The sequence below is a fragment of the Nanorana parkeri genome, unplaced genomic scaffold (genome assembly GCF_000935625.1).
Source record: "Nanorana parkeri isolate BGI_ZX_2015 unplaced genomic scaffold, ASM93562v1 scaffold79, whole genome shotgun sequence".
In the NCBI taxonomy this organism is placed as follows: domain Eukaryota; kingdom Metazoa; phylum Chordata; class Amphibia; order Anura; family Dicroglossidae; genus Nanorana; species Nanorana parkeri.
This window is the reverse complement of record NW_017306347.1, coordinates 1,113,965-1,140,733: the sequence shown is the minus strand read 5'-3', so window position 1 is coordinate 1,140,733 and position 26,769 is coordinate 1,113,965. Positions and strand designations below refer to the sequence as shown.

At 42.1% G+C, this 26,769-nt stretch overlaps 1 protein-coding gene across 4 annotated transcripts in view; it reads left to right on the top strand.

Annotated features, from left to right (window-relative positions):
* NEGR1 (neuronal growth regulator 1) overlaps window positions 1-26,769 on the top strand; it is a 429,891-nt gene that overhangs the window by 231,892 nt on the left and 171,230 nt on the right. For 2 of the 4 annotated variants that reach the window (XM_018576884.1, XM_018576882.1), the window contains exon 3: window positions 4,980-5,105. In XM_018576884.1, coding sequence (XP_018432386.1) covers window positions 4,980-5,105 — 126 coding nt within the window. Of the gene's footprint in view, window positions 1-4,979; window positions 5,112-26,769 lie in introns of all 4 variants that reach the window. The other 2 variants (XM_018576883.1, XM_018576881.1) reach the window with 1 other exon arrangement.

Genomic DNA, 26,769 nt, shown 5'->3' with positions numbered 1-26,769 from the left:
AGGGGGGAGAGGGAGAGAGAGCTAGGGGGGAGAGAGGGAGAGAGGGGGGGGGAGAGAGAGAGAGATTTTTTAATACAACCAATTGATTCGTTGAAAAAATTATCGGCCATTAATCGATTATGAAAAGAATCGTTAGCTGCAGCCCTAAACCTGATTTGCAATGGGGGTTGAATAATTTGGATTAAACTGTAGCTTTACTGAATAGTCCATTGGATATGGGCAGTGCAAGAACCAGCGAAAACACTTGCTGGAATTTCCCCATGCCGAGATTCAGGGCAGTTCAGAAAAACAAAGTCACTGCACAGGTAGGTTGTGTTCTTTGAGGCTTGACTTGAATGTACCTTTAACAGGAACAGTTGAGAAGAAAAGCTTATTGATGTTAGGTTTAAAAAAGAAAAAGAAAAGCTGTTGTGGAAACAGACCCTTACATATATACCAGTCAGTTGAGGGGGAAGTTTATGAGTTCTACATTTCAATCAAACAGTGAGAGACCTAATCATGTACCCTGTAGATATCCGTGGATCTCACAGTTGGGGACTGATTGCATGGTAAGCTCCAATGTGCTTTAAATTCTGTAATGCCGAATATTACTGGATGGAGTTTTGTTTTCCTGGGGAGAAATTCATCTTTCATTCCTCGACAATCATGGCTGCATAAAAGCTTATTCGGAGTGGCTGTGCAGGGAGTTGTTAATTGTACAAGTGTTCCTGTACTGATGAACAGGAAAGTGTAAAAAAAAATCAGCACGGGTTATATATGTGCATATGTATATTTATGTACATTTTATATTGTTACAGTATTTGCCCCACAGTACATTGTGTATCATCATTGATAATGCATTGTTTGTGAATAGTAGGAAGTATATGGACGTATTGACAATAAACCGTGCAGTTACATGAATAAGTATGAGCATTTTGCTTTTCGTCAGTGAACATTTAAAGCTGAACTCCAGGCAAATATGTATCATTTCAAATTCATTTAAATTATGTTCAGACAGTGTTGTGACCCAGGAGTCTCTGCCAGACTTCACAGGTCCTGGAGCTGTTGTTTAAACTATTTTTAAAAAGGATTCTTCGCTGCAATACTCATCTGCTCCCTGGTGATGTCCCTGGAAGGCTCAACATTGCGTGGTCCAGTGCCAATCCCAATCTGGGTTGAGTTACATATCTTGTTAGCTCAGGGCTTTATGGACCTACCCTTTGAATGTGCATCATCACGGTGCTCTGCTAGAGAACAGTGCTGATGTCAGAAAGAAGAAAGAGGACCCTGCATGATAGGCCAGAAGGCATCTGACTTGATGGAGGAGGGTGGACTGGGGGATGGAAAGGGAGTATGGAATTGGTCTAGTGACAGGAACATGACTTTGAAGTAAGAAGGAAAGGACCTTCACCCTCTTGGCAGTGACACACTGTATACCTTCAGCAGGTCCTGTCTGTTATCTTGCTGATCTCACCAGTCCTGACAGCTCCCACTGTAAATCTCACCACTGGCCATGGTGAGCAGGCTCTTGCAGATTCACAGCAGATTCACAGGCTCCCAGCTTATTGTGTGAAGCTGGGGGACCTGTGTTTTCCATTCCTATCCCACAACAGTGGATATTTTCTGGATTCTGGTTTTAACTTACAAACTGTATGGACATCTGTTCGCCCCATTTACCTCCACAGTTGAGATTGTTTTAGTGCCTCTGGATTTTATGTTTATTTCTTTCTTGACCCAGGGCAATCAATTCTGTATGTCAAGGGACACCTAGAGTGAACCTGTTCTTGCCCATGCAGGAGAAGTAGAAGGTTTACTTAAAGCTGAAGTGTATTGTATGTATATAATACATTCCCATGTAACCCCCAATTAACATGCAAATACATTTTTTTTTAAATCATGAAGTTTTTCAAGAAATAACTGTTCTGAGACCCAGTAATGTCACCACTGGGTCTGTTTGCTGCTTCCTCGTGGGAGGGGCTGCTAGGCTCCTGTAAACATCACAGCTTTCTCCCATGGATCTTTTTCAAAAGCATAAAAAAAAACACATCTTCAAGATCCCATTATATGTGTCTGCTTCTCCCTGCTGACCACTGGTGGGTTGCAGGCATGTCTAAAGAGATGATGGAGATGTGTTCTTTCATATAAAGCTCAGAAAATGATAGATGGCAGAGAAAGCTAATAGCGCTGAAGGGGGAGCCAACAACAATACGGATCAGGGGGCAAGTGAATAATTAAAATGAAGGCAATAAAGGCTGGCTTAAGATAGCTGCAGATTCAAGATGTTATTTTGTAGAGATGCAAGCTTTCAGGGAATTATGAGTAATCAGTTTTTAGCACAGAAGAGGACTTGCTACAAGTGTGGGGAAAAAGGTAAAGCTTTAAAGCCGAACTCTATCAGCATAGTGTCCCCAGAGCATACTTGCACATTATGGAAGACTTACCTCCCAGTGTGCCTTACTCCATCAATGCAAGGTCTATACTGCTCTTCATCATTCCATCACCATCACTGCCATCTTCTCGCCCATCTTCCTTCGGGTCCAGCATCTTCTTTCTTCTGGCATTGATGACATACCCCCATGCATGATCTCTGACTGCAACATTTACCTCCTTGCCGGTGCTTCAGTAATTTAATGTAATGTAACTAGATGTCCCTGAGGTTTTAGGTTAAATGGGACCCAGTATAAGGACAGGGTATCATAGACGTGCCTCCTGAGCCCTGCACTCAATTACGTCATTACATCAGCACCATTCTCTGCACTGTTTAGGACCACCCAGCGCAGGAGAAGATCCAAAGAGGGCCCCATGTATCACAGGACCAGCCTGAAGACATTTGGGAAAGGTAAGTATAAAACACAAGGCATAAAATACAACTGTGTGTAAGTTTTGGGGAGGGGAAAGCATTGGGGACTGGGAGGGAGGAGGGGTAATTACTGGTGGTTGGAAAGGGGGGGACGGTTATTGGTGAGATCGGCTTTAAATCCCACACAAGGGCTTCTGGGCAATCTTGGCTTTTATAAAAGGGTACCTATTTTAATTGCGATTAAACATTGCAAAACACGGCACTAAGCCACTTTCAATACAAATGCTTAATAGAAGCTATTGACTGTTACATTCAGAGCTGTATGAGTCATAGTAAGCAACATATAGAACAAAGTGAATAGGCAGTACAGTCAGGACATGCTAAAATGTAATTCTTTGCAGATCATTCAAGGGTTTTTTTTTTCAAGGTAGATAAATGCATTCAAGAGCTTTAGAAAAACTTGAGCATATGTTTGCCTTACACAATAATATTTCATCCAGCACAATGAAGTAGGCAGTCACAGAAAAACCTCTTGATCTGTAGCAAACAATCATTTTTTTTTCACAAAAGTCTTCATTTTGGGGAATCTGTGTTTATTGGCACTACCTGCTATAATAAGCGCACTTGTTCTTTCAGTAAACCTTCCCTGTGCCTTCCATACAAAGACAGCTCCTAATCCCGCTATCGACTTAAATAAACAGAAGCAAAGCCATAGTAAAACATAGAGGGATTGAAAATGTGAACAATATTTCAAGTAAGCGCAGTGTTTAGTAATTTTCTAACATCTCTACAAGAAAGGAAACTGTTTCCTTGTTTCATATTTGTGGTATGGTTAGAAACCCATTTAAAGTAGATGTATCGTTTGGAAAATAAAAAAAACATTGTAGAAGATGAAGTTGGAGGTGCCATTTGGTTTTGGAAAACACCCCAAGAACATTTATTTTAAAGTTTATGTTAACTCAACTGCTTAAATCAAAATTTAGACTTTAACATTTCAATTTAAGTCATTTTAAATTTGAAGCTTTTATTAAAAACATTTGGCTGGTGATCCCACCATGTTTAGGCACTTGCTATGAAAGCTCTCTGTCCCTGTCTCTCAACTGTGCTCCTCAATTGTCACCCTTTCACAGAGGCCTCTGTTTCAGTACACATTAAAGCAACTTTGTCGCCTAAAGTGACACCAAACTCAGGACCTAAATTTTACAAATGCATTCAAGTACCTTAACTATTAACAAAAATGTATCTTATTTGTGTATCACTCGGCTGTAGATCCTTAAATCATCTCTGAACTGGTGCTGACACTGTCCTTCCTTCTGGAGGGGGGCTACTTTTGTTCCCCATGGTCCCTGTGTGTATTGTAAAGTAGTCACCGCTCCATTCTCGCTCCTGTGATGGACTACAATCTCAATACAAATTAGTTAACTAAATGTGAGATTGTAGTCCATCACAAGGGTTATTTTTTTTTTTTTAAACATTTTTTCAAGTGACAAAGTTACTTTAAGCAGGCATTGTCCACTGTTGTCACCATCAGGAAACCTGTCCTAAGGAATGGCATGCAGACATTCATGAAGTGCATGCAGACAAAATGGCATGGTCCACTGTTGTTCACTGTTGTCATCTTCAGGAAACCTGTCCTGAGCAATGCCATGCAGCCATCTATGAAGTGCATGTAGAAAGAATGGCATGGTCTACTGTTGTCACCATCAGCAGATCCATTCTGCGCAATGCCATGTAGCCATATATGTAGTGCATGTAGACAGAATGGTATGGTTCACTGTTGTCACCATCAGCAAACCCGTTTTGAGCATTGTCATGCAGCCATCCATAAAGTGCAAGTAAACAGAATGGCATGGTCCACTGTTTTCCACTGTTGTTACCATCAGGAAACCCATCCTGAGCAATGCCATGCAGCCATCTATGAAGTGCATGTAGACAGAATGGCATGGTCCACTGTTGTCACCATCAGGAAACCCGTCCTGAGCAATGACTGCCATGTGGCTGCAGGAGAACAGCAGCAATGAGATCAAACAAAGATGCAAATAAATTATCTGAAAAATTGGTAATTAAAGATGTCAATGGCCAATTGCAACAGCGTTTTAGCAAACTAAATATCATCCATTTAGGGGTTTATGTCAATATAACTATTTTCTTGATACTACAATGCAGTTGATCTATAACCTGCTTTCTTTTTGCATTTTAGTTTCTCCAAAGATCTTTGACATCACCCCCAACATGATTGTCAACGAAGGAACAAATGTATCACTTACATGTTTGGCTGCTGGAAAACCAGAACCATCAATATCATGGAGACATATCTCCCCATCAGGTAGGGGTACGGAAATATTTTTTATATATCTGTTTGTGTTTTGTGGTCCAGATCTTAGTGCCAGATTTGTGTGGCATTGACGATCGGTGATACTGTCGCCCACCTTGTAGTTGGGGTGTCTATGTACAAGTCAAACTCTACCCATAAGGAACTTACACACTGCAACTTGGTATGGAGTAACTTTTGGGGTCTCTTTATGATGGTAGTTACATGGCTCAATCTCATGACGTGAAATAAGGAATCCCACCACTGCCTTTATAGCAGCGCTTGGCGCTTAGACTCTCAATTCAACAATCAGATCTTGGAGAGTTCTCTAATTGCCTGACACTGTTCAACGTAAAGGTGTTGTAAAGTCCCAGCACATCCTCTCCTGTTATAACATCAGCATTGTAATAGGAATACATACTAGAGTTGTTTCTGATAATGCAATCAAAACTTACTTGAAAAAAATCTCTTTTATGTAGTGAGTGCTGCCTTCTGTCTGCCCATCACCTCCAACAACTTCCTGGATTCCCAGTGTGCTTTGCTTCTGATTTTTTTCTGATGCAGTTTAGTAACACTTACAGTAAGGGTGTCCCAAAGCCGGGTGTCACCTGGAGCGGAGACCAGGTGACACCCCGCCGTGAAGTCATCGCGCATGCCTCAATGCGGCGGTCTAATTGATGTCTGCCGGCGGCCATCTTGGTGATGGACGGCAGCAGAGAGAGGAGGGGACGTTCACCCGGCGGGATGAGATATCCCGCCGGGTCCCCTCCTCTCTCCTGCAACTGTCGGGCTCTCTGTCCATGACCGAGTGCCCGACTTTTTAGAGGGGATGACACCAAAATGCGCCCCCCTTGTGACGCCACTGACTTACAGGTCTTGTCCCTCCCCCAGCCTGTTACTGGGCAGTGAAAGGAGAAGCAACAGACTGATGAGCTCATCTCTCTGTCTCTCAGCTTTTTCATCCTATTAGCACGTTCCTTGCTAGCACATGATCGCTGTGTACAACTGGTTGGCTTCTTGTACGGTTTCTCGCTCTTCCAGTCTGAGCTCTGCTTTACAGGGGACTGCAAGATGCTTATACCAGGTAAAATTCAGGTACTTTCACTGCTAGCATTTAAACAAAAATGTAATTATTCCCTCTCGCCTTGTGACTTGAAACAAAGTTACAATGTTGCTGTCTTATCACTGGGGGAGAGGAGACTGAGGAAATGCTTCCTCATGCCTGCAGCAGACCCATGGTGTACTGTAAATTCAGTCTCGGAAACGTCACTTGGCTGGTGCTTAGAATTGCTTTTTAATGATAAAAGTTGGATTTTTTTAAACTATACTGTTGCTGTATGTGAGAAATATCAGCAATTTTGTAAAATTACTTTAGGCTTTAATGACATCATGCAGCACTTTAAAAACATAATGGTTTGATAATGATCATGTCTAAGGATTGCAGATCGCCCATAAGATGACTTTACCATTCTATGACAAAAAGTACAGCATAGCGGGTAATGGAGTATTCGTCATGTGTGTGAATCTTCTATTATCCGTCATTGTTATACTTTGATCCACAATCGGACTTGTTGACATGGTACAGTGACATCAAAAGCTCTTAGCAGAGAAACCGCAGAGCCATGCAAGACCCAAGAAGAGACCTCACCATGGAAAGACATTGCTGATCATAAGCTCGGGCCAGTGAAGCCAGGGACACGGGGGACCTTTATAAACGTCATGTGCTTTTGCTTGGTAGTTAAAGTGACTCTGTTCCTATCTGAGGTGTACCTGTCAATGACGAGTGTACATACTTACCTTTCCTGCTACCAGTGCCGTGGAATCCTCGTTCGTTGCTAAAAAGTGGTCCCCTGAAGTCAATCAGTGGTTCCTCACTCTGGCCTCTACTCATTACAGAATACAACATTGACATGGAGGTCAGCAGGAGGAACCAGTGAGAGCTGCAAGCAGGAGGAACCAGTGAGAGCTGCAGGCAGGAGGAACCAGTGAGAGCTGCAGGCAGGAGGAACCAGTGAGTGCTGCCAGGAGAGAGAGAGTAAGGATAGACAGCCAGGAAAGAGAGCAAGGGGAGACAGCCAGGAGAGAGAAAGTAAGGAGAGACAGCCATTGAAGAACTTGGTAAATGGGCCAAAGTATAAACTGTCTGTCACAATTTCATCCATGAGAACATGTTTGGGGCCCAATAAGGGGGAGAGTGTGTAAAGGTGCCCATACACCTGCCTATTGTCGTACGATAATCGCGGGTGATCCTGCGATCGTACGATACTCGGCAGGTGTATGGGCAGCGTGCGACCGCATCTACTGTACGGTCGCATGACTTTCGTCTTCCTAGCACGCTGGAAAACCTGCCAGAAATCGTACGGGTTGGCAGCGTGCTCGGAAGACGAAAGACGCACGGGCTGGTGTGTGCAAGCGTACACTGCCCACTCAGCATTGCAATCATCGGGAAGCTGATTGGTTGTAAGGTGTATGGCCAGCTTTAGGCACACGGCTGTTTACAACCAGTAGCACCAGCACGTGGTTGCCTCTGTCTGCTTGAAATCTTGTGTCTGGGTTTCAGCTGCCATGAAACCCGGACACCACATTCAAAACCCAGACTGTCCGGGTGAATTCCAGACAGGCGGCAATCCTATTGCGGACCCCACAGTGCCGGAGTGAAGGAAAGTAAATAGGACTTTAATTCCCTTTTAACCTGAATACTCAGTGGCATAAGACATGTTAACTTTTAATTCCAGACTTCAAAGCACCTAAAACAACTTTGATATCATTTGTTTCCACTCCTGTCAATTATTTATTACTGTGTTGTTTACAAAATGAACTTTCCGGACGTAAATCTTAAACCTGTAGATTCCGAGCAATATACAAAGCTCATAATTTGCACACTTCTGACTTATTATTCTACGGGAAAGGGGAGGAAAAAAAAGTTTCATTTTGCTGGCGGTAGAGATTATAGCACTACAGTACAAATGGTTTAATGTCCCTTTGTGATTGTATTATAGATTCTAGACGCAGACCTGACTTTACCATTTCAAAGGAGGAGAAAGCTCTTTTGAAAAGACTTAGCTGAGCAAATTTCAAAATATCTTTACTGTCATTTTCTTAAGAAGTTAACTATGAATGTCATTAAGTTTAAAGCAGTTTGGAAATAAGTTTTCGGAATACAATTGATCATTTGAATCGGATCATTTGTCCGAAAACGTAGTCTGTGGAATCACTAGTGCTTAATAGGAGGTTCGCCTTTAAGGCCCTATTCACACTTGTGCATTGTGGAAATAAGTGGTAAAACATGCGTGTTACTACAATGCATTTGCTGTATATGTAGCGTGTTGCAGTGTCATTCATTGTGAATGGTGCTTCAATGAATATATCGCAGGTTCCGGCACACAGCTTCATGTTCCGATCCTTTATTAAATATCGGATGGTCAGTTTACATCATAAACCCGCTAACACGTTTCAGCCACACATGGCCTTAAAGGAGAACTAGGGGGTCAGGGCTTTTCCCCATAGTTCTCCTTAGGGTAACGGGAGGACACAAACTAGCGTACTCCCGTTACCCCAAGCTCAGTATACCGCGAGGTGCATGCTGCAGTGAACAGTGACTGTCAGGCACCGCTCCCCACAGGGATTCCCCACCTACCATCTCCGATTCTCCAGCGCTGAGTGGAGGAATGAACAGGGAGGGGGCAGGCACAGCTGGCTCTGCCTCTAAATGTTTGGTTGGGAATTATAGGGTAGACTCCACATTTTTTTTTTTTCGGGCGGTGGGGATTCCCCTTCAAATTCCTACCAGACCTAAAGGCCCTGGTATGACTTTTGGGGGGAACCCTACACATTTTTTTTATTTTTAACTTTTTTATTTTTAACTCCCTCCTAACATTCCTACCAGACTTAAAGGGTCTAGTAGGGGGACCCCACTCTGTTTTTTTTTTTTTTACAATTTGTTTACATTTTGCTTCGGCAGACCTTTCTCCCCGCTTCGGATGTGTCTTCAGCTCAGCCGAGCCAAACACATATGCTTCTGCTCGGCTGAGCAATTTGGCTGCTATTGTGAATAGCCTGTAGAGCAGCCCTTCAGTTTGGCTGAACCGAACGGCTCTTATAGCCTAAGGATTAGCAGAAGGTTCGGCTATATCCTTCGGCTCTATAGTGAATAACCCCCTAAATGTTTAGCTGCTTCTTTGGAGTTTAGTATTGAAGTATTCTCCTTTTTGAGACAGGAATACGGGCAACAAAAGATGAGAACATGAAAGAGAATGTAAAGTTAGCTATCCACCATAAATGCAAGTCTCTCATTTCTCCAGCTGACCGTGACCTGCAGATGCTGTGGCAGTGTACTGGGGTGCTAACATCAGCAGTCTTCGGTTACAGAAAATGAAAACTGTCAGCACTGGCAAAGATGATGACCCTTTGACCCATCATGCTGGTTACAGGTCATCAGGTCATATGACCCAAAATCGTAGCATCACTGGACCAGCTGTGGACACTTATATCCTCTTTATTAGCTCAGTTGGTTCTTAGAAAAAGCTGTTGCTGCATAACCTCCTACATCTCGGAAAATACCGCCGTCCTAGAAAACCTCAGCTTTTTATGAGTCGAAGGCCCCATCTTCTTCTTAAATCAACCATTTTTAGTTTGAGTATTGACGCTGTATTGATTTGCCCTTTATCCCAATGAACTTTGGAAGTTGTAAGTTGTTTTTCTCAATAAAGTTGTTTGTTTTAGTGATGGCTGAACATCCAGAGGACTATTATTCTTTGTTCGATAAGCTCCAAAGAGCAGATCTAGAGACAACATTACAGATAAGGAAACGTATCAGATACGCTTTTTGGAGAATGTGAGGTGTATGACTGAAAGGATTGACAAGTTGTATAAAGAGTGTTGACGTTTTTTACCCAATGGAAAAAATAGATAGATAGATAGATAGATAGATAGATAGATAGATAGATAGATAGATAGATAGATAGATAGATAGATAGATAGATATTTTTTATCAATGTATTTGTATTTAATGTTTGTTCATCCATTGTATTAAGATTTGGACTTTAATATACTGTATAACTAACCTATTTTTTTTTTAATCATGTTAAAGAGTATCTATAGACAAGTATTTTTTTGTTTTGGATAGAATGGGGGAACAGTAAGAACTCCTTTTCACCATACAGAAAGTGAAAGAAACTCTCCAACAGAAACACAGACATATGTAAAGCTTTTTTTAAGTTACATAGATTTTCTCTCACTTTCTGTGCGGTAAATGGTTGTCCACAAAACAGGAAGTGAGGGGAAATCTCTTTAAGGCCCTCTTCACACCTTCGTGTTCCGTGAATATGCACACACTTTGGGGGTTATTCCCAAATGAGTGAAGAGTTTGGAGAAGTGAACAATCTAGGACAACATAGCTGAACTGCAAAGTGAGCTGGATTGAATAATTTTTCCACATCAGCTATGTTGTCCTAGATTGTTCACTGCTCCTGCCTTCTCCAAACTCTTCACCCTTTTGGGAATAACCCCCTTTGACTCGGGTTCATGAAACGCACCAAAACCGCGTTTCACACTTGCGGTGCCATTACGTGTTACTGGGATAATGCATATTTTTTTCCCACGTGTGGACACACGCTAAATGCGTACAAACGTGCTGAAAAATTGTTTTTGCAACTGCCATAATTTATTTCTATGCAGTGGCGTCACAAGGAGGTGCAGGGGTGCGGCCTGCGCTCGGATGCCACCATTTGATGGGTGACACAAAAATGACTGACAGTCATTTTGGTGTCACCCCCTCTGAAAAGTCGGGCGCTCGGTCATGGACAGAAAGCCCGACAGTTGCAGGAGAGAGGAAGGGACCCGGTGGGAAAAGGTATAAACGTCCTTTCTTCTCCCTGCCGGAGTCCATCACCAAGATGGCTGCGCGGTGACGTCATCGTGCACGCACGTGGTGTTGTCACGCTCCATGTGCGATGATGTCACGGCGGGGTGTCACATGGTATTGGCTTCGGGTGACACCTGGCCTCAGGACGCCCCTGATTCTATGGATCCTCAGCTTTCAGAGAATATAAAATGTTTTGGGGTTTCAAGTGCATTTTTGTGTTTAAAAAGTATATTTGAGCTTATGAAAAAAAAAAGACTCTGGCAGCAAAAGGGTTAAAGAACCAATTTAGTGAAAATGATTGTATTATAGTAACTGTATGTGGCTAATACTGGTAATTATAGTATTCAGTTTATTAATTCATTTCACAGCCCTTTACATATGTTTTTAACATTAACATGCAGGCCAAGATGACCTGCAGAAGTCACTGTTATTAGGGTTGGGACAAACCACATAACCACTGCCAGGGGTGTTGAAAAAGCTTCTACTTTTATTCATATGGTTTAAACATTTTTTTCAAAAAAAAATGTTGATTTAACTGCTTGAAAAATGATTAAACTGATTTAATATCCTGAATACTATAATTACCAGTATTAGCTGGAGTTCAGATTTAATTTGTTTGTCGCGTACTTCAAGTCCATTTAAAAACTACTTGTACATCTAAGACTACCATATCCACAGGGTGGCAACGCTGCTGTGCAATTTCACTGCAGAAGCAACAGCGCTGTCACCGATTTAATGGAGGGAGGAAAATAAACAGATTTATTGGCAGAATCAACAGGTTATAAAACTATGTTACGGGGGGTGGGGGATCCTGCTGTGTTAATTCTAGTGACAGACTACATCCGACTACTACATCATATATGTGATTTTTTTATTTTGCCCAGAGTACCACCTTAAGGCAGCAGCCAGTAGAAAATTAAGGAATACCGTTTTATTGATAAACCAGTTAATAGTTGCAAATTTTTACAATGCACAATGTTTGTGCAAATCTTATCAAACCCAGAATTTTAGTAAAAAAATACACTTCAGTTACTAGTGCCCAAAGCCACAGTATAATACCCATTTTTTTTTCTAAAACATATTTTTTTCTAAAAGGTGATGTTACAATGATTAAACCCAATATGCCCGGGTTAAAAATTGCGTGCGTCCATGAAACGGTGGCAAAATACGGTACCCCAAATTGTCCGTAGGCGACACTTTACAAGCCCCTACAGGTTATCAGTTTAAAGCTATCAATGAATATTTGCCCCTAGAATTATCGCTCTCACTCTGGCACACGTGGCGATAACTAACATCTGTAGCGCGATCATTGTTTTTGTATGTAGGCATGCTCAATGCATGTTTACATTATTATGCATGCACTGGCAGGGGCGGGGGACTTTATTTTTCAAAATGTTTGCATTTATTTTATTATTTGTATTTTTTTTTAACAATAATTGCTATCACATAGGGTTGTAAGATAACCTATTAGTAGTGACAGTTACTCTTTAAGGTGAAATTAAGGGTCAATTAGACCCTTTGGGGGTGATTTACTAACCTAAACACACGCACGCACCAGGTGCGTGTGATTTTCACACAGCAAAACGTATTTATCAACCAAAAAGTCTCTAAAAGCATATTTCCACTAATGCCATATATGGAAAAATCATGCACATGATGCATATATAATGCTGCTTTACAGTTTAGACAAAAATGGTTAGCTCATGCATTTACATTCCTGCATTCATCAATGCAAGCAACACAACATAGAGCTAATTTACACAACATCACCTTGCAATTCATGCAAGGCTAAGCACAGCACACCTGCTAGGTGTGTACACACTACAAAGGTGTTTAGATTCCACCCATAGATCATGCTGGGAGGGAACACACTACAGAGGTGTATACATGTTCGTGGTGTGTTTATAAGGTTAGTAAATCAACCCCTTAGTGTCAACTTTCTACCGTTCCAGATTGCCAGTTTCTGCCCTTGGGTAATGACAGCTGAGCTGAGAGAAATGATACAATCAGCTTTGCTTCTGGCCCCATACAGCAGGGAGGAGAACGCTGAACGGATCTCCTTCTCCGCTTCCAGCCGACACCAGTGATGAATGTCCCGGGCCCACAGAAGGGGCAGTGAAACCCAGGAAGCAAATCAAGGGTGTTGGCAGGGCCATCTTTAATACTGATTGGACCCTGGGCAAACATTTTTTTGGCCCCCCTCACTTCCATCCATCCTGACCCCTAACCAACCCTCCCAACGAAACAACCCCTATCTGCCCCCACCATGCAATTTTGCTCATGCATATGCCTATATGACAGGGCCGGAGCAACACTATGCAATACCGATCACACAGTAAACAAAAGAGTGGCGCGGGTGTATCTTTTGCGGGCTCAAGGGCAGGGCCGGTGCAAGGACTTTTGTGTACACAGGTGAAGGTGCATTTTTCACCCCCTTCAGGTCATAGCAGAGTCGCCTCCTCCAGCACACACATACACGCAACATGGAGGGCATCCACCCAGCTCTTCTCTCCGTGTCACCTGCTCTGCCCTGCGATCATCCAGCGCTCTGCTGTCAGTGCTCAGATGTAGGGCCAGTGGTAGGGGTTTTGCAGCACAGGACCTGTTCAAGGGGCAGCTGCTTTGGGCCCCACAACAATGACTGGGCCCTGGGCAGCTGCCCCTTTTGCCCTGCATTAAAGATGGACCTGGTTGTCGGGCAAAGGTGGCCCACACTATACCGGCCCCTGGTCGCAAACAGGCGGCAGCTCAGCCACCAGAATCACTTCCAGTGTAAAGCCAACTGTCAGCTTTACACATGTAAACAGATTCTGAAAGGGCCCGCTGCCAGCGACATATCACATACATCAGGGCTAGCGAAAGAGTTAAAGAGAAGCTGAGGACTCCTCTTATCCGTGCCTTTATGTAAACATTAACAGTAAACAGATCACTGTGAATGTGTGTTGGTTTTGTCTACCATTACCCCGTTGCTGTTCATTCTGCTGTGTTCTTGCCAATTCCATTACTTTTCCAAAAACAAAGTTTTGCCTGCTAATTAGTCTCTGATTCGTGGCCTGGCTGTCTGAGGTTCAGCAATACATGCATCTGCTGTAGGAGAATTAGGATTGTTTGCGTCCCGGTTTCTGCTTTCACAGCGAAGCCTCTGCTACAGCCTTTCATAACCCAGGGAGCCTCCTGAGTATTCGCTTTGTTTCCTAATACAGAGGCTGTCTGGGCTGTCCACAGTGTTGCGGCAATGCTGTGAACCACCAGAGACTTACTGCACTAATGAATCATCACAGCGCTGTCAAACTGACCGTATATTAGTACTATATATCATCTGAGGACATTGGACGTCGCTCTCGTCTGAGAGGTACAAGTCCTGGAGAAGATTCAATTCAATTAAACAACAAAAGTAATCCGTGACTCAGCAGTGCGTTGAATCTAAGTACATCAGGATGGAACTTTTCTTTTAAGTGTGATTCTAATTTTGTGTTACGTAGGTTATTTTTTATAACATTCACCTTAAAGTGTATGTTACATAGTTACATAGGTTTAAAAAAGACGCAAGTCCATCAAGTTCAACCACTAGAGAAAACAAATAAATACATACATTGAAAACCTCCATACACAGAACCCTACGCTCACAATTGATACAGAAGAGGGCAAACAAAAGACCCTCATAAATCTTGGCCCAATTTGCTCTAACAGAGGGGAAAAAATCCTTCCGGGTTTCCTATGGCAATTCGATTTTGCCTGAATTCTACAGTTTCTGGTGTTATTATTTTTTAACGTTAATGGCCATTTATATTCTGTGTATTAAGGAATACATGCAACTTTTTTTTTAAAGCTGCCTAGAACTAGCTCCTGGGCAATGCTATTCCACAGTTCCACAGCTCTTACTGTGAAGAAGCCTTTACATATGCAGAGGTTAAACCTCTTTTCCTCCAGACGCAAAGAGTGCCCCGCCCTTTGTCCTTTGCAATGAAGTGAATAATTTTGCACCGAGTTCACTATATGGACCATTTATGTTTTTATACATGGTGATCATGTCCCTCATTTACTTATTTTTCTCAAGAGAAAATACATTAAATTCAGTTATAATTTTTTCTTCAAAGCTGAGCTCCTCTATGCCTCTCATTGGTTTGTTTCCTTTGCTCTGCACTCTCTCCAGTTCCCCAACATTCTTTTTGGGAACAGGTGCCCAAAATGTAACTGCATATTCCAGATGAAGTCTTACTATTGCTTGGTAGCAAAATATTTTGATTAGCTTTGGATAGAGCAGAGAAGGGTTAACACACCCCGTTGAGTGTTCTTTATTTATCATTATTTCTTTGTACCATTGGGAAAATTTCCTTTCACTTCCTGTCCCAGGGACACAACTGAAATTCAATGCAACCCCCTGCAGTTGAAGCCCCTTATATCTAGTAAGTTGACCACCTCTGCTCTAGATCATAATGAGGTGGTTCTATTAGGCATGTGAGATGTTGAAGATATTGCAGGGATGTTACATGGGGAGTAGTAATATGGGGTTAAAAGGGCTGGGGTTGCAGTTGAGGCCCCCTACATCTAGTAAGTATGACCGCCACTGCTCTAGATCGTATTGAGGTGGTTCTATTAGGCCTGTGAGATGTTCAAAGAATTATGGGGATGTTACATGGTGAGTAGTAATATGGGGCCACTGGGGATGGAGCTCCACTTGAAGCCCCCTCTATCTAGTAAGTTGACCACCACTGCTCTAGATCATATTTTGGTCGTTTTATTAGGCATGTGAGATTTTGAAGATTTTGCAGGGGTGTTGCATGGGGAGTAGCAATATGGGCTAAATAGGGATGGGGCTGCAGTTGAGGCCTCCTATATCTAGTAAGTTGACCACCACCGTTCTAGATCATATTGAGGTGGTTCTATTAGGCCTGGGAGTTGTTGAAGATATTGCAGGTATGTTGCATGGGGAGTAGTAATATGGGGCTGCAGTTAAGGCCCCCTTTATCTAATAAGTTGATCACCACTGCTCTAGATCATATTCAGGTGGTTCTCTTAGGCTTGTGAGATGTTGAAGATATTGGAGGATATTGCATGGGGAGTAGTAATACAGGGCTAATAGGGATGAGACTGCTGGATGAAGATATGGGGTTTTTCCACTGAATGTGAGGTGGTTAGGGTGGAAAAATATGTATTTCTTGAATGGAGGCCAAGGGACTTAGTGCCTCGGTGTAGACAAAATCTTAGAATCAAATGTAAGTTTTACATTGCCTCATTTCTATGTGAAATGTGTTTTCGTAAACCAATAAACAACCATCCCGCAATCTCTCCAGCTGAAATTCAGATTTCATATGAGCATTATGCTAGTAATAGAAGTTACTGGAATGTAAAGATTTTTATAACATGCCAGACTTGGTAAAGATAATTGCTTTTGGAGGCATCTGAGATGCTGCCTGTACAGTGTCAGCAGGGTGGAGCATACCTCCCAATTCAGATAAATAGCATTTTAAATACAATAGATTTACCGCAATTTACTAGGTGCAAATGGAGGCTACAGGTTATTGAAGCCTCAGCCCTATATTCATGTACCTGTTTTCTAAGGAAATGTATTTTTAAATGTGGATTTGTTATTTAAAGTAAACTCAATATGAGAGAAATATGGAAGCTGCCATTGCTGACCTCCTTTTAAGAATGCTAGTTACCTGGCTGTTATGCTGGCTCAGTGCCTTCAGGAATGCTGGTGTGAACCAAGTATGAGGTAACAGAAAGTCATATTTCCTTATATGCATACTTGTTTCAAGTCATTGACTTGAGGTACTGAAGCAAGAGGATCAGCTTGACACAGGGGCGGATCCAGAGTCTATTCTCGGGAGGGGCACTGCCAGAAAATTAAGTTTTGCTTACACAACGGTTAATATTTTATTTAAGACGGTTTCCCGGCCAACTATAGTGATTTTATATTATGGTTGTGGCTGACTTTGTTTGTTGAAGAGAAGATACAGCTGCTATTGTTTTTTGTTATACAAAAGTAATAAGCAAATAAAGCATTAGGAGCCCAAGTCTAGGTAGGGCCCACCTCATATTACCTGCCCTCCCTCGTTTAAGTACCCCCCTGTGCCTTTTTTGGGGGGGAGGGGCTTTTGGTCCATAATATCACGGATCCCCTTCTTCCTCCAGAGATGGATGGTTCCTGGTTACTGAATACTGGCGCCACGGAATGACAGCATTCTGCTTATGTAGTCTGTATTATGCCTGTTGACTATACTTTTGTAATTGACCTTTGACTTTTTATAAGGCTTACACCTCTCTCCTGCCAGATTGCCAATTTTCTTACTACAGGTATAAAGTGGGCTCATTAAATGATCTAACTGGACTATGTCTAACAACCTTTATAGGGTAGTGATAGTTCTTTAATGCAAAAATGTGTGTAATTCTATTGAGCATAGCTATAGCAACACATAGCTTATTGATTACCAAATTGAATGCTTACCTGTGCTGCTGCATTCAATATCCTCCCAGTGCTAATCACCTGATCAGTACAAAATGGGGGATACATAGGTGGGCCCAGAGGAAAGAGAGCCCACGTTTGGTAAAATTATACACTGATGTTCAGGATTTTGCTTTATTTTGTTTTTAGGAATTCGGGTCCGAAAGTCAATTCATTTCGGAATTCGGACGAATACGTTAGCGGAAATCCGTACAAAATTTCGTTTCGTTGTCATTTGTTTTGTTCGTTGCAGCAAAGTGACATTTAAGAGGGAAAAAAAGGTTTTTTGTTCTCAAATGTCACTTTGCTGCAACAAAATTTTGTCTAAAAAACGAAAGTTTCGCACATGTCTAATATATACATATATACAGGGCTCGAAAAATGCACTCGTCCACTCGTCTGTGACGAGTGGACGCCAGTGCTGGACGAGTTCATTGGATAATAGGTCTGGGTTCAGGAACGTTATGTGCCCAGAAATGACGTCAGCTGTCTACCTGAATATACTGAATAACCAGATTTTTCCACCAATGGATTTTTTCTTCCCTGATGGCACATTGGGCATATTCCAAGAGGACAATGCCAGGATTAAATGGGCTCAAATTGTGAAAGAGTGGTTCCGGGAGCATGAGACATAATTTTCCCACATGGATTGGCCACCACAGAGTCCAGACCTTAGCCCCATTGAGAATCATTGGGATGTGCTGGAGAAGACTTTACTTATTGGTCTGACTCTCCCATCATCACTACAAGAATCTTGGTGCAAAATGAATGCAACTCTGGACGGAAATAAATATTGACATTGCATACCTTTTTTTTAATGGTCTTCAGTCCAATTAGTCTAGTCACAGTTCCTCTTCCCCTGGTGATGGTCCTGAATACTGCAGAGACCAGTGCCACATATGGACATGGTGCTGCTCTTTGCATTCTCTTGTGAGCCCAGACTGGTGTTATGGAGGCTCAGAGTAAGTGAGTTTTATGACGCTGGACATCATTCAACCCTAAAGAGGATCGGCGCTGGACCTCAAAGATGAATTGGGGCATTGCGCTGGAGATGTTTTGCAAAAACTGCCTTTGTATTTTTGACATTCTGGACAACTTTATTGCATTTTTTCAATTGAAACTGAAGTTCTACTTTTAAGACCAACTGAACCTTTAACTGAAGTCAATTAAATACAATCAATGCACAAGAAAACAAAAGGTGCTCAATGTCTGACAGTTCCTTGTCTTTTGGAAGAAGCCAACGCCTGAATGAAAAAGCCTGACTCCTGCCAGCAACTGCATCATAAGACCCTTGCTCTCTGTGTGGAAGCAGTGGCCTCTCGTTAGAGGTCCAGCACACCCCATAGTGATTCAGAGCTCTGTAATCAGCAAAGCTCATACTCCCTGTTGATTGGAATCCTTTAATGAACTGTAAAACTTTGCACAACTTTTACTAAAGGCTCAGTTGGACTTTAACTCCAGCTAGACCACCTATGAGGACAAGCCAGAAGGCCTTTTAGAATAGCTGACCCCAGACAGTTGGCCATAACTGATTTAGTAAATTAGTAACATCAACGTTGCTACCTGCTGGATAATAATGACATTCAAGTTATAGGCGATGAAGTGACTTTTCTCTCACAGTTTCAGCAGCCCAGTTTTTCTGGAAGATCCAAGCCTTTACTTATTTTAGAAATGGTAAAATACATAAAAAATAAATCTTCTTCCATCTCTAAATGTTTCATGTGTGCCTTGAAGAGCAGCACACGGGGCTTCGCTGCCTTTGATTTGAGGAAACTTCAATCCCATTATTGTTTGATGAAACTTACTTCTAAGTCATCGTATAATCAATTCTTCTCTGTCTCACGTAACCTACACCTGTGTCGTACGCTTGTTTTACATCTTCCTGTCATCCTACCGCACTTATAATCAACTCTGAGAAGCCCTCGCCTGTCTGGCTGCGGAACACTGCTAATTGTTCAAAGGAAACTTTTATGCATAATTCTGATGACTCACCTGACAGTTTCCGGATCCCTCAGAAAATGTTTCCATTTTTTTTGTAGTAGAATTGGAATTTAAAGGGTAAGTGCACAATCATTAATAACTCCCATATGGCCTGTTTGACCCATTTTCTTCTCATAAAATATTTTTAATATAATTACAGATTCTACCCCAACCTTGTTAAGGTCGAGCATTGCTTATATTTTCATAATAGCTGGTACCCTGCAGTTCTGTCTATATCCACCTTAGGCCCTGGGCTGAATGAACTCTACTTATATTTCAAACAGGACCTGCACTTACAAATTGTGCCCAAAAAGGCCAGAGAACAAATGAATAGTCACCATTAAGACATTTGGGCTCCCTGCAGCTGATCTTTTCCCCATTACTCACTTACCAAACCTTGTTTTACACTGTGCCTCTGTGTGTAGGTGGCCATTTTGGTTGAGGCAAGACTTTGATTCTTCATGTCCAAGCTTCCCCCTGATGAATGGAGTGCTGGTGACCGATGGGGTATATGCAAGAAGCAGCAAGGGAGGTTTAAAAAGAGTAGATTTACAGAATGGGTGAAGCAGAAGCAGGGAGATTTTTGGCGCTCCAGGTCCTCAGGTACAAATTCCTCTCCAGCAAAGGGGAACAGTACAGTAGTAACATCCTGAAATATCTCTCTAGATTTGGTAAGACCAGCAGTCAGAGGTAGCAGGGCCTAGAGAGGATCTCACATTGCAGATATGCAGGCCTATAAAGTGGCACATCTGTACGCTGTATAGAGCCTGCTGCAGCAAAACTGACATTTATTAAAAGAAATAAAAATTACATGTATAAAGAAAAAAAAAAACGTGCAGTTCAACCTCCCAAACAATACCAGACCCTTTAGGTTTGGTAGGAATGCTAGGAGTAAAAAAAAGAAAAGTGTGGGGTTCTCCGCCAAAAGTCCCTAAGGGTCTGGTAGGAATTTTAAGGAGGGACCCCACCCCTAAAAATGGGGGGGACATGGGGTCCCCCTAAAATACCAACCAGACCCTTGATCCGAGCACAGGCCTGGCAGGACAGGAAAGGAGGGGGAACAAGTGAGTGCCCCCCCTGCAACACCAGGCCCCATGCCCTCGGCACTGGGAGGGTGCTTTTCCAGGGTCGCCCCTGGAAACACACCTTGACTCCATGCCGATGGGGCCAAGGGCCTCTTCCACACAAGCCATAGGGCGTTGGTTGTGGGGGTGCGGACAGGGGGGGCTTAATCACATTGGGGTACCCCTTTAATAGTGATCCACCCTCCTGTGAATGAGTACCTACCCATTCACTAAAGGGTTAAAATAAATAGTAAATAAAAGAGACCAGACTTTTGAAAAATTCCTTTAATTGAAAAAACAAAAGACAGTTTTTGACGTCTTTTATTAAAAAAAAAAAATGGATCCAACGACGTAATCCAAAGGTTAATCACTGCGTCCAGTATTGTCCACAAATATGATGACTTGACAAAATAAAAAATAAAAAAACAAGAAAAAATAAATTGAATAAAATGTTTTGTTTTTTTTAAACTGACGCCCGCCGACCCGTCCGCTCGCGACAAATTCCCGCCGCAACTGTTTACATTTGTCCATCATCTGACAGGACTTAATTGTGTGAGCCATGATTGGGCAAAGTCATCATGACTTTGACCAATTATGGCTCTTACAGAGCACTGTGCCGTGATTGGGCAAAGTGTTGCACATGATCTTTGGTCAGGCCAGGTGCAAGGCTTTACCCAATCAGGGCTCTCACAAGGCACTGTTGTTCGCTGAACACACAAACTGCCGATGTTGGAGTCTAACAACATCGAGCCCATCTCTAGCCATTCCCAATTCTTTACCCTGAAAACACTGCACTGAGCATTAATACCATCAGCTTTCCACTGTTGAATACTATAAAGGCTGCAAATTTTATTTAGGCCTGGGTTTCCTTTTAAAGAAAGAGAAATACAGATATTTGGAGAAGTGAAAGAAACTCGATCCAGTGAATGTTAGAAAGAAGAAATATGGCCCTATATCTGATCATTTCAGGGGTTTCAGATACCCACAGCTAGGGTCACCTCAACAGACAGGGGTCACCTCAAACAGGTTTGAAAACCACTTGACCCCTCCATTGAGATGGTGGTATGGAGGCCAAATGTTTTTTTACCGTTCACCATAAAGGGCAATACTCTGGCTTGCAGAAACAATTTAGCACTCACACAGTCACTTGGAACCGCGATGGTGACATTTCAAAGCTCGAACAAGATAATTGCCACGTTGCAAAGCGTCTTTGGAACAACATGGCTTGTGCCCAGCTGTGGCATTTTGATACACAGTTCATGGACCTTTTTCCGTGATTTTACATTTAATAAGCAACATCATTCACATGAACCTTTCTACTTTTTCTGTTTCCCCTGTCCATTTACTGGAATTTAAAAAAGGTTATTATATGGGTTTTTTTCTGACATTTATATGTTGGCCAAGTTAGTGAACTTTTGTGAATGGCATGTAGCATTTCAGCCACATTGCTAGGTTAAAGCTGAACTCTAGGTAAGGAGCTACATACATTGTTGGAATATATACCATAGATTAGGGTTGCACAGATACCGAGTACAGTACGAGGTAGAAGTACGAGTACATGTACCGATACTTTTGAGCTCCAAGACTAGACTAGAGAAAAATTCTAAAATTAGGAGGCAGCTGTCATGTGTAAGGAGCACACGGAGCTCCTGGGATTTGTACATCTCTGTTTTAATGTATGATTTTGTTTTTATAAATATAAATAAAGGGATGCACAGATACCAGTTTTGCGAGTACGAGTACTGATACTTGCCGAGTACTTACAAGTATGAGAACTGATACATTTTTGTTTATTGTCATGTGACAGTTTTTATAAAGCAATACAGACTAATGATTTCAGGACAGACGTATTAATGACTACTTAAAACTGTTTTAATATGGAGAATGATGTGGTGTTCTTTCTCTGGGCCCATGTAGACAGAACCTGCACCTTATAATTGGCAAATAACGGGGGCTTGGATTGTAAGTCCCTATTCCCCAAGCTTAATTCTCACTCTGATTGGTTAATTAGTTTATGCAAAATGATCCTCAATATTATGGTTACAGTAAATGCAATGTACTACAATAATTACTGTTGCATGATTAAACCAGTTAGCTACAACAGCATGGTGAACAGTCTATGGTAGTTTTCACATAGACCCACAATTCAGGTATATAATTGATTGTCTGTTAGAGTTAAAAGGACAATGAAGAAACAGTATTATGTACTGCATTTAGAAAAATGGTCAAGGTAGTGGGGGAGATATACACTATGTTACCAAAAGTATTGGGACACCACTCACAATTATTGGATTCAGGTGTTCCGTGAGATTTCCTTGCTACTACGGTCACCTGTTAGTGGTATTATAACAAAGTGGAAGCAACTGGGTACAACAGCAACACAGCCACTAAGTGGTAGGCCACGTAAAATGACAGAACGTGGTCAGTGTTTGCGGAAGTGCACAGTGCGCAGAAGTCCCAACTGTCTGCAGAGTCAATAGCTACAGACCTCCAAACTTCAACGCAAAGCGTCAGATGCAGTGGTGTAAAGCACGCCGCCACTGGACTCTAGAGAAGTGGAGACATGTTCTCTGGAGTGACAAATCACGCTTCTCTGTCTGGCAATCTGAAGGATGTGTTTGGGTTTGGCATATGCCAGGAGAACGGTACTTGCCTGACTGCATTGTGCCAAGTGTAAAGTTTGGTGGAGAGGCGATTATGGTGTGGGGTTGTTTTTCAGAAGTTGGGCTTGGCCCTTTAGTTCCAGTGAAGGAAAGTGTTATGCATCAGCATACCAAGACATTTTGGACAATTTCATGCTCCCAACTTTGTGGGAACAGTTTGGGGATGGCCCCTTCCTGTTTCAACATGACTGCGCACCAGTGCACAAAGCAAGGTCCATAAAGACATGGATGAGCGAGTTTGGGGTGGAGGAACTTGACTGGCCTGCACAGAGTCCTGACCTCAACCCGATAGAACACCTTTGGGATGAATTAGAGTGGAGACTGCGAGCCCGGCCTTCTCGTCCAACATCAGTACCTGACCTCACAAATGCGCTTCTGGAAGAATGGTCAAACATTCCCAGAGTTGAAGCTGTTATAGCTGCAAAGGGCGGGCCAACTCAATATTGAACCCTACTGACTAAGACTGGGATGCCATTAAAGTTAATGTGCGTGTAAAGGCCGGTGTCCCAATACTTTTGGCAATAAAGTGTATATTCTTTTAATTGATATATTTATACATTTTTTAATTATATATACATATATATAAAATAAAAAAATGATACCATTGTGCATGCCCGTGACGTCGTCGCGCAACGTTATCACGCAGAGAGGAGGGGGACATTCATCCGGCAGGAGACTGCGAGCCCGGCCTTCTCCTCCAACATCAGCACCTGACCTCACAAATGCGCTTCTGGAAGAATGGTCAAACATTCCCATAGACACACTCCTAAACCTTGTGGACGCCTTCCCAGAAGAGCCTTCCCAGAAGAGTTGAAGCTGTTATAGCTGCAAAGGGCGGGCCAACTCAATATTGAACCCTACAGACTAAGACTGGGATTCCATTAAAATTCATGTGCATGTAAAGGCAAGCATCCCAATACTTTTGGTAATATAGTGTGTGTGTGTGTATATATATATATTTGCAGAGTTCATGAATCATAATTGTTTGGACTCCTGATGTGTCTGGTTCTTCTTAGATCAGACATATCTGCACGAATTTACACAATATGGCTAAAACGCAATGAACGCATGACCATCACACATATGTGAGCTTGATGGACATTCCAAAAAACAATTCCTTCAATGCACTTCAAAGCAAATAATAATAGTAATAATATCTTCTTGTAGCAGCTTTACTAAGTTAGACAAAACCTTCACTCATATAACCACCTTATACAATATATCAGTCAGCATGCCCTCTGAGCATGAATAGGTCTAACATTGATTCACTGAATACCGAATACTGAATACTGATTCACTGAACACCGAAAATGTATCAAGCTCTTCTTATTCACTCATATTCATGTTTGTGCATAAATGTGTCAACAATCCAGCCTGTTAATGTATAGACAATGTATCAGCCAGTGCTCCAAGCAAAAACAGCTGTGCTATTGAAAAATGTATCAAAATGGAACCACTCAATTGCACTCGTAAGTTGCTTTATACATGTTTCACTGATCTGGTAGATAAAGAGTTCAGGCTTTTCCATTGTAGCAAGAAGTCATTTATCTTATGTGTACTTTCATGCAAATACAGGTGACATAACTCCGATCACCAGGGAGCAGTAATGTTGAGAATTAATGTGTTTACTGCATCATCCCCAGCCCACTTGTGGTACACAGACAGATGTGCAATACTAAGAAAAACACAGCTCTGTTGGTGACACAGCTCTGAATAGTTGCCCCCTATTTCCAGCTATAACAGATTTCACTTTTTGGGGTAGGCTCTCCACATGATTGCAGAAATCTGTGTATGTAGGAATTTTTGGAAATTGTGCCCATTTAGTCAAAAGAGCCTTTGTAAAGTCAGGCACTGATGTTGAAGAAGACCTGCCTCACAATTTGTGTTCCAGTTCAGCCCAAACATTAGGGTTTCTCCACACCAAACTCATTAAATCATGTCTTTATGGAGCACGGTCGTGCTGGAACAGAAAAGGGTCTTCACCAAATTGCTGCCACAAAGTTGGAAGTTCCCAATTGTGTAAAATGTCTTTGCCAGGAACCGGATATGAACCCAGGGCCTCTGCTGTATTTGGCGGTGGCTCTACATGCTGAGCCACCATAGAACCTTGGATAGCTCCTTGCCTGATCTCCTGTGTAATCCTCAGTTAAACGTTCCTGCTGAGCTCCTTGCTCCTCCCTTGCACTTCCTATTTAAGCCTTGCCTCTGCACTTCCTGTTTGCCAGATTATTGTGCTCCTGCCAATATCTTGCTTCCTGCTCCATTCCGCTCATACTGCTACCCGTATACCGACCTTTGGCTGCTGATTCAACGACTACTCTCATCATCTTCCATTTCATACCTGATACCTTTGGCTACTGACGTTTGGCTTGATCTCTGTCTACGCTTCTGCCTGCTCCTATACTACTACCGTCTGCTTGTGTACTCAACCTGGCCTGTTTGACTACGACTTTGCCTGCAGTTTCAGCTACTGGATGCCTGATCCAGATCGTGACAGTCTTTCTATGGTGCAGTGTTAGTTTTGTCGACTAATAATGTTCGTCAAAAACACTATTTCAGTGACTAAACTAAATAAAAACTAAGTTAAAACGGCTGTGTCAATGCTGGTGACAGACATATATGCTATTTTTTGATTTTGCGCATTGTTTCACTTTGATCATTTGGAGGGGTCCACATTGGCCATATAGTGGAGGTGTGATAATCAGATGTCCACAAACATTTGGCCATGTAGTGTATATGACCATGGATTAAATTGATTGATTAATAACTTTGCTTATTCATTCGTTGTGCTGTGTTCTGCCGGCCACGATTTTCAGGAATAACCCACTCAAAGCATTTGCCTTCCTGCTATGCACAATCCAGACCATGCATTTTCGGTTCAAAATAGCAAAATACATATTGATCAACTGGTTGTATTTGTAATTTTCTGTTGGCTGCAAATCAGCCAGTTCTTGGCCAAATTATGAGCTTTGCAGATTATTTCGTGTATCCCAGTAACCAATCAAAATTAATCCATGTCTTACTATAGTACACTGAAATCTGATTGGCTGCTGTGAGTTATTGCTCTTTGGCATTCTGAAAAGCCCTGCAAATCTTGCTTTGCAAGGCAGCTGAGTTCTATGAAGTGTGTTTTGCCCGGAGCTTTAGATAAGCTAGAAAAAAAAAGAAGAAAACAAGTGTGAAAAGAACAGGTTAAGCTCCACACGGTTAACATATAAATAGAATTCATACTACAGTCATTACAAGAAAATGTTACTTCTACAAAATGTATCATATTTTGTTATATTTGTAACCAAAAAGTAATGTGATGTTTCTGTGTGAATCATTGTTCACTGAGCGGAACAATAAACTCCAATTCCACTCAACACTAGGGGGCAATATTGATTATGCAGATAAGACATAAACAAGCCCAGGCGACCTGCAGCTATCTCATCTATGATAAATCTTTTTTTCGCCTGTAACAGCACTGGAAGTTGTTTGGATTGTCTGCAACACTTATTCATTGTTCATTCTGTCCTCTCTAAAAAATAACATCAACCCAATAATCAACTGTTCAGCTTCTTGGCCATTTAATTGGAAACTGTGAATGTAAGCAGACCGTGTATCTGAATGTGGCCACTAATAATGTTAGCGAGGGGTTAGTAAAGACCAACTCCAGGCC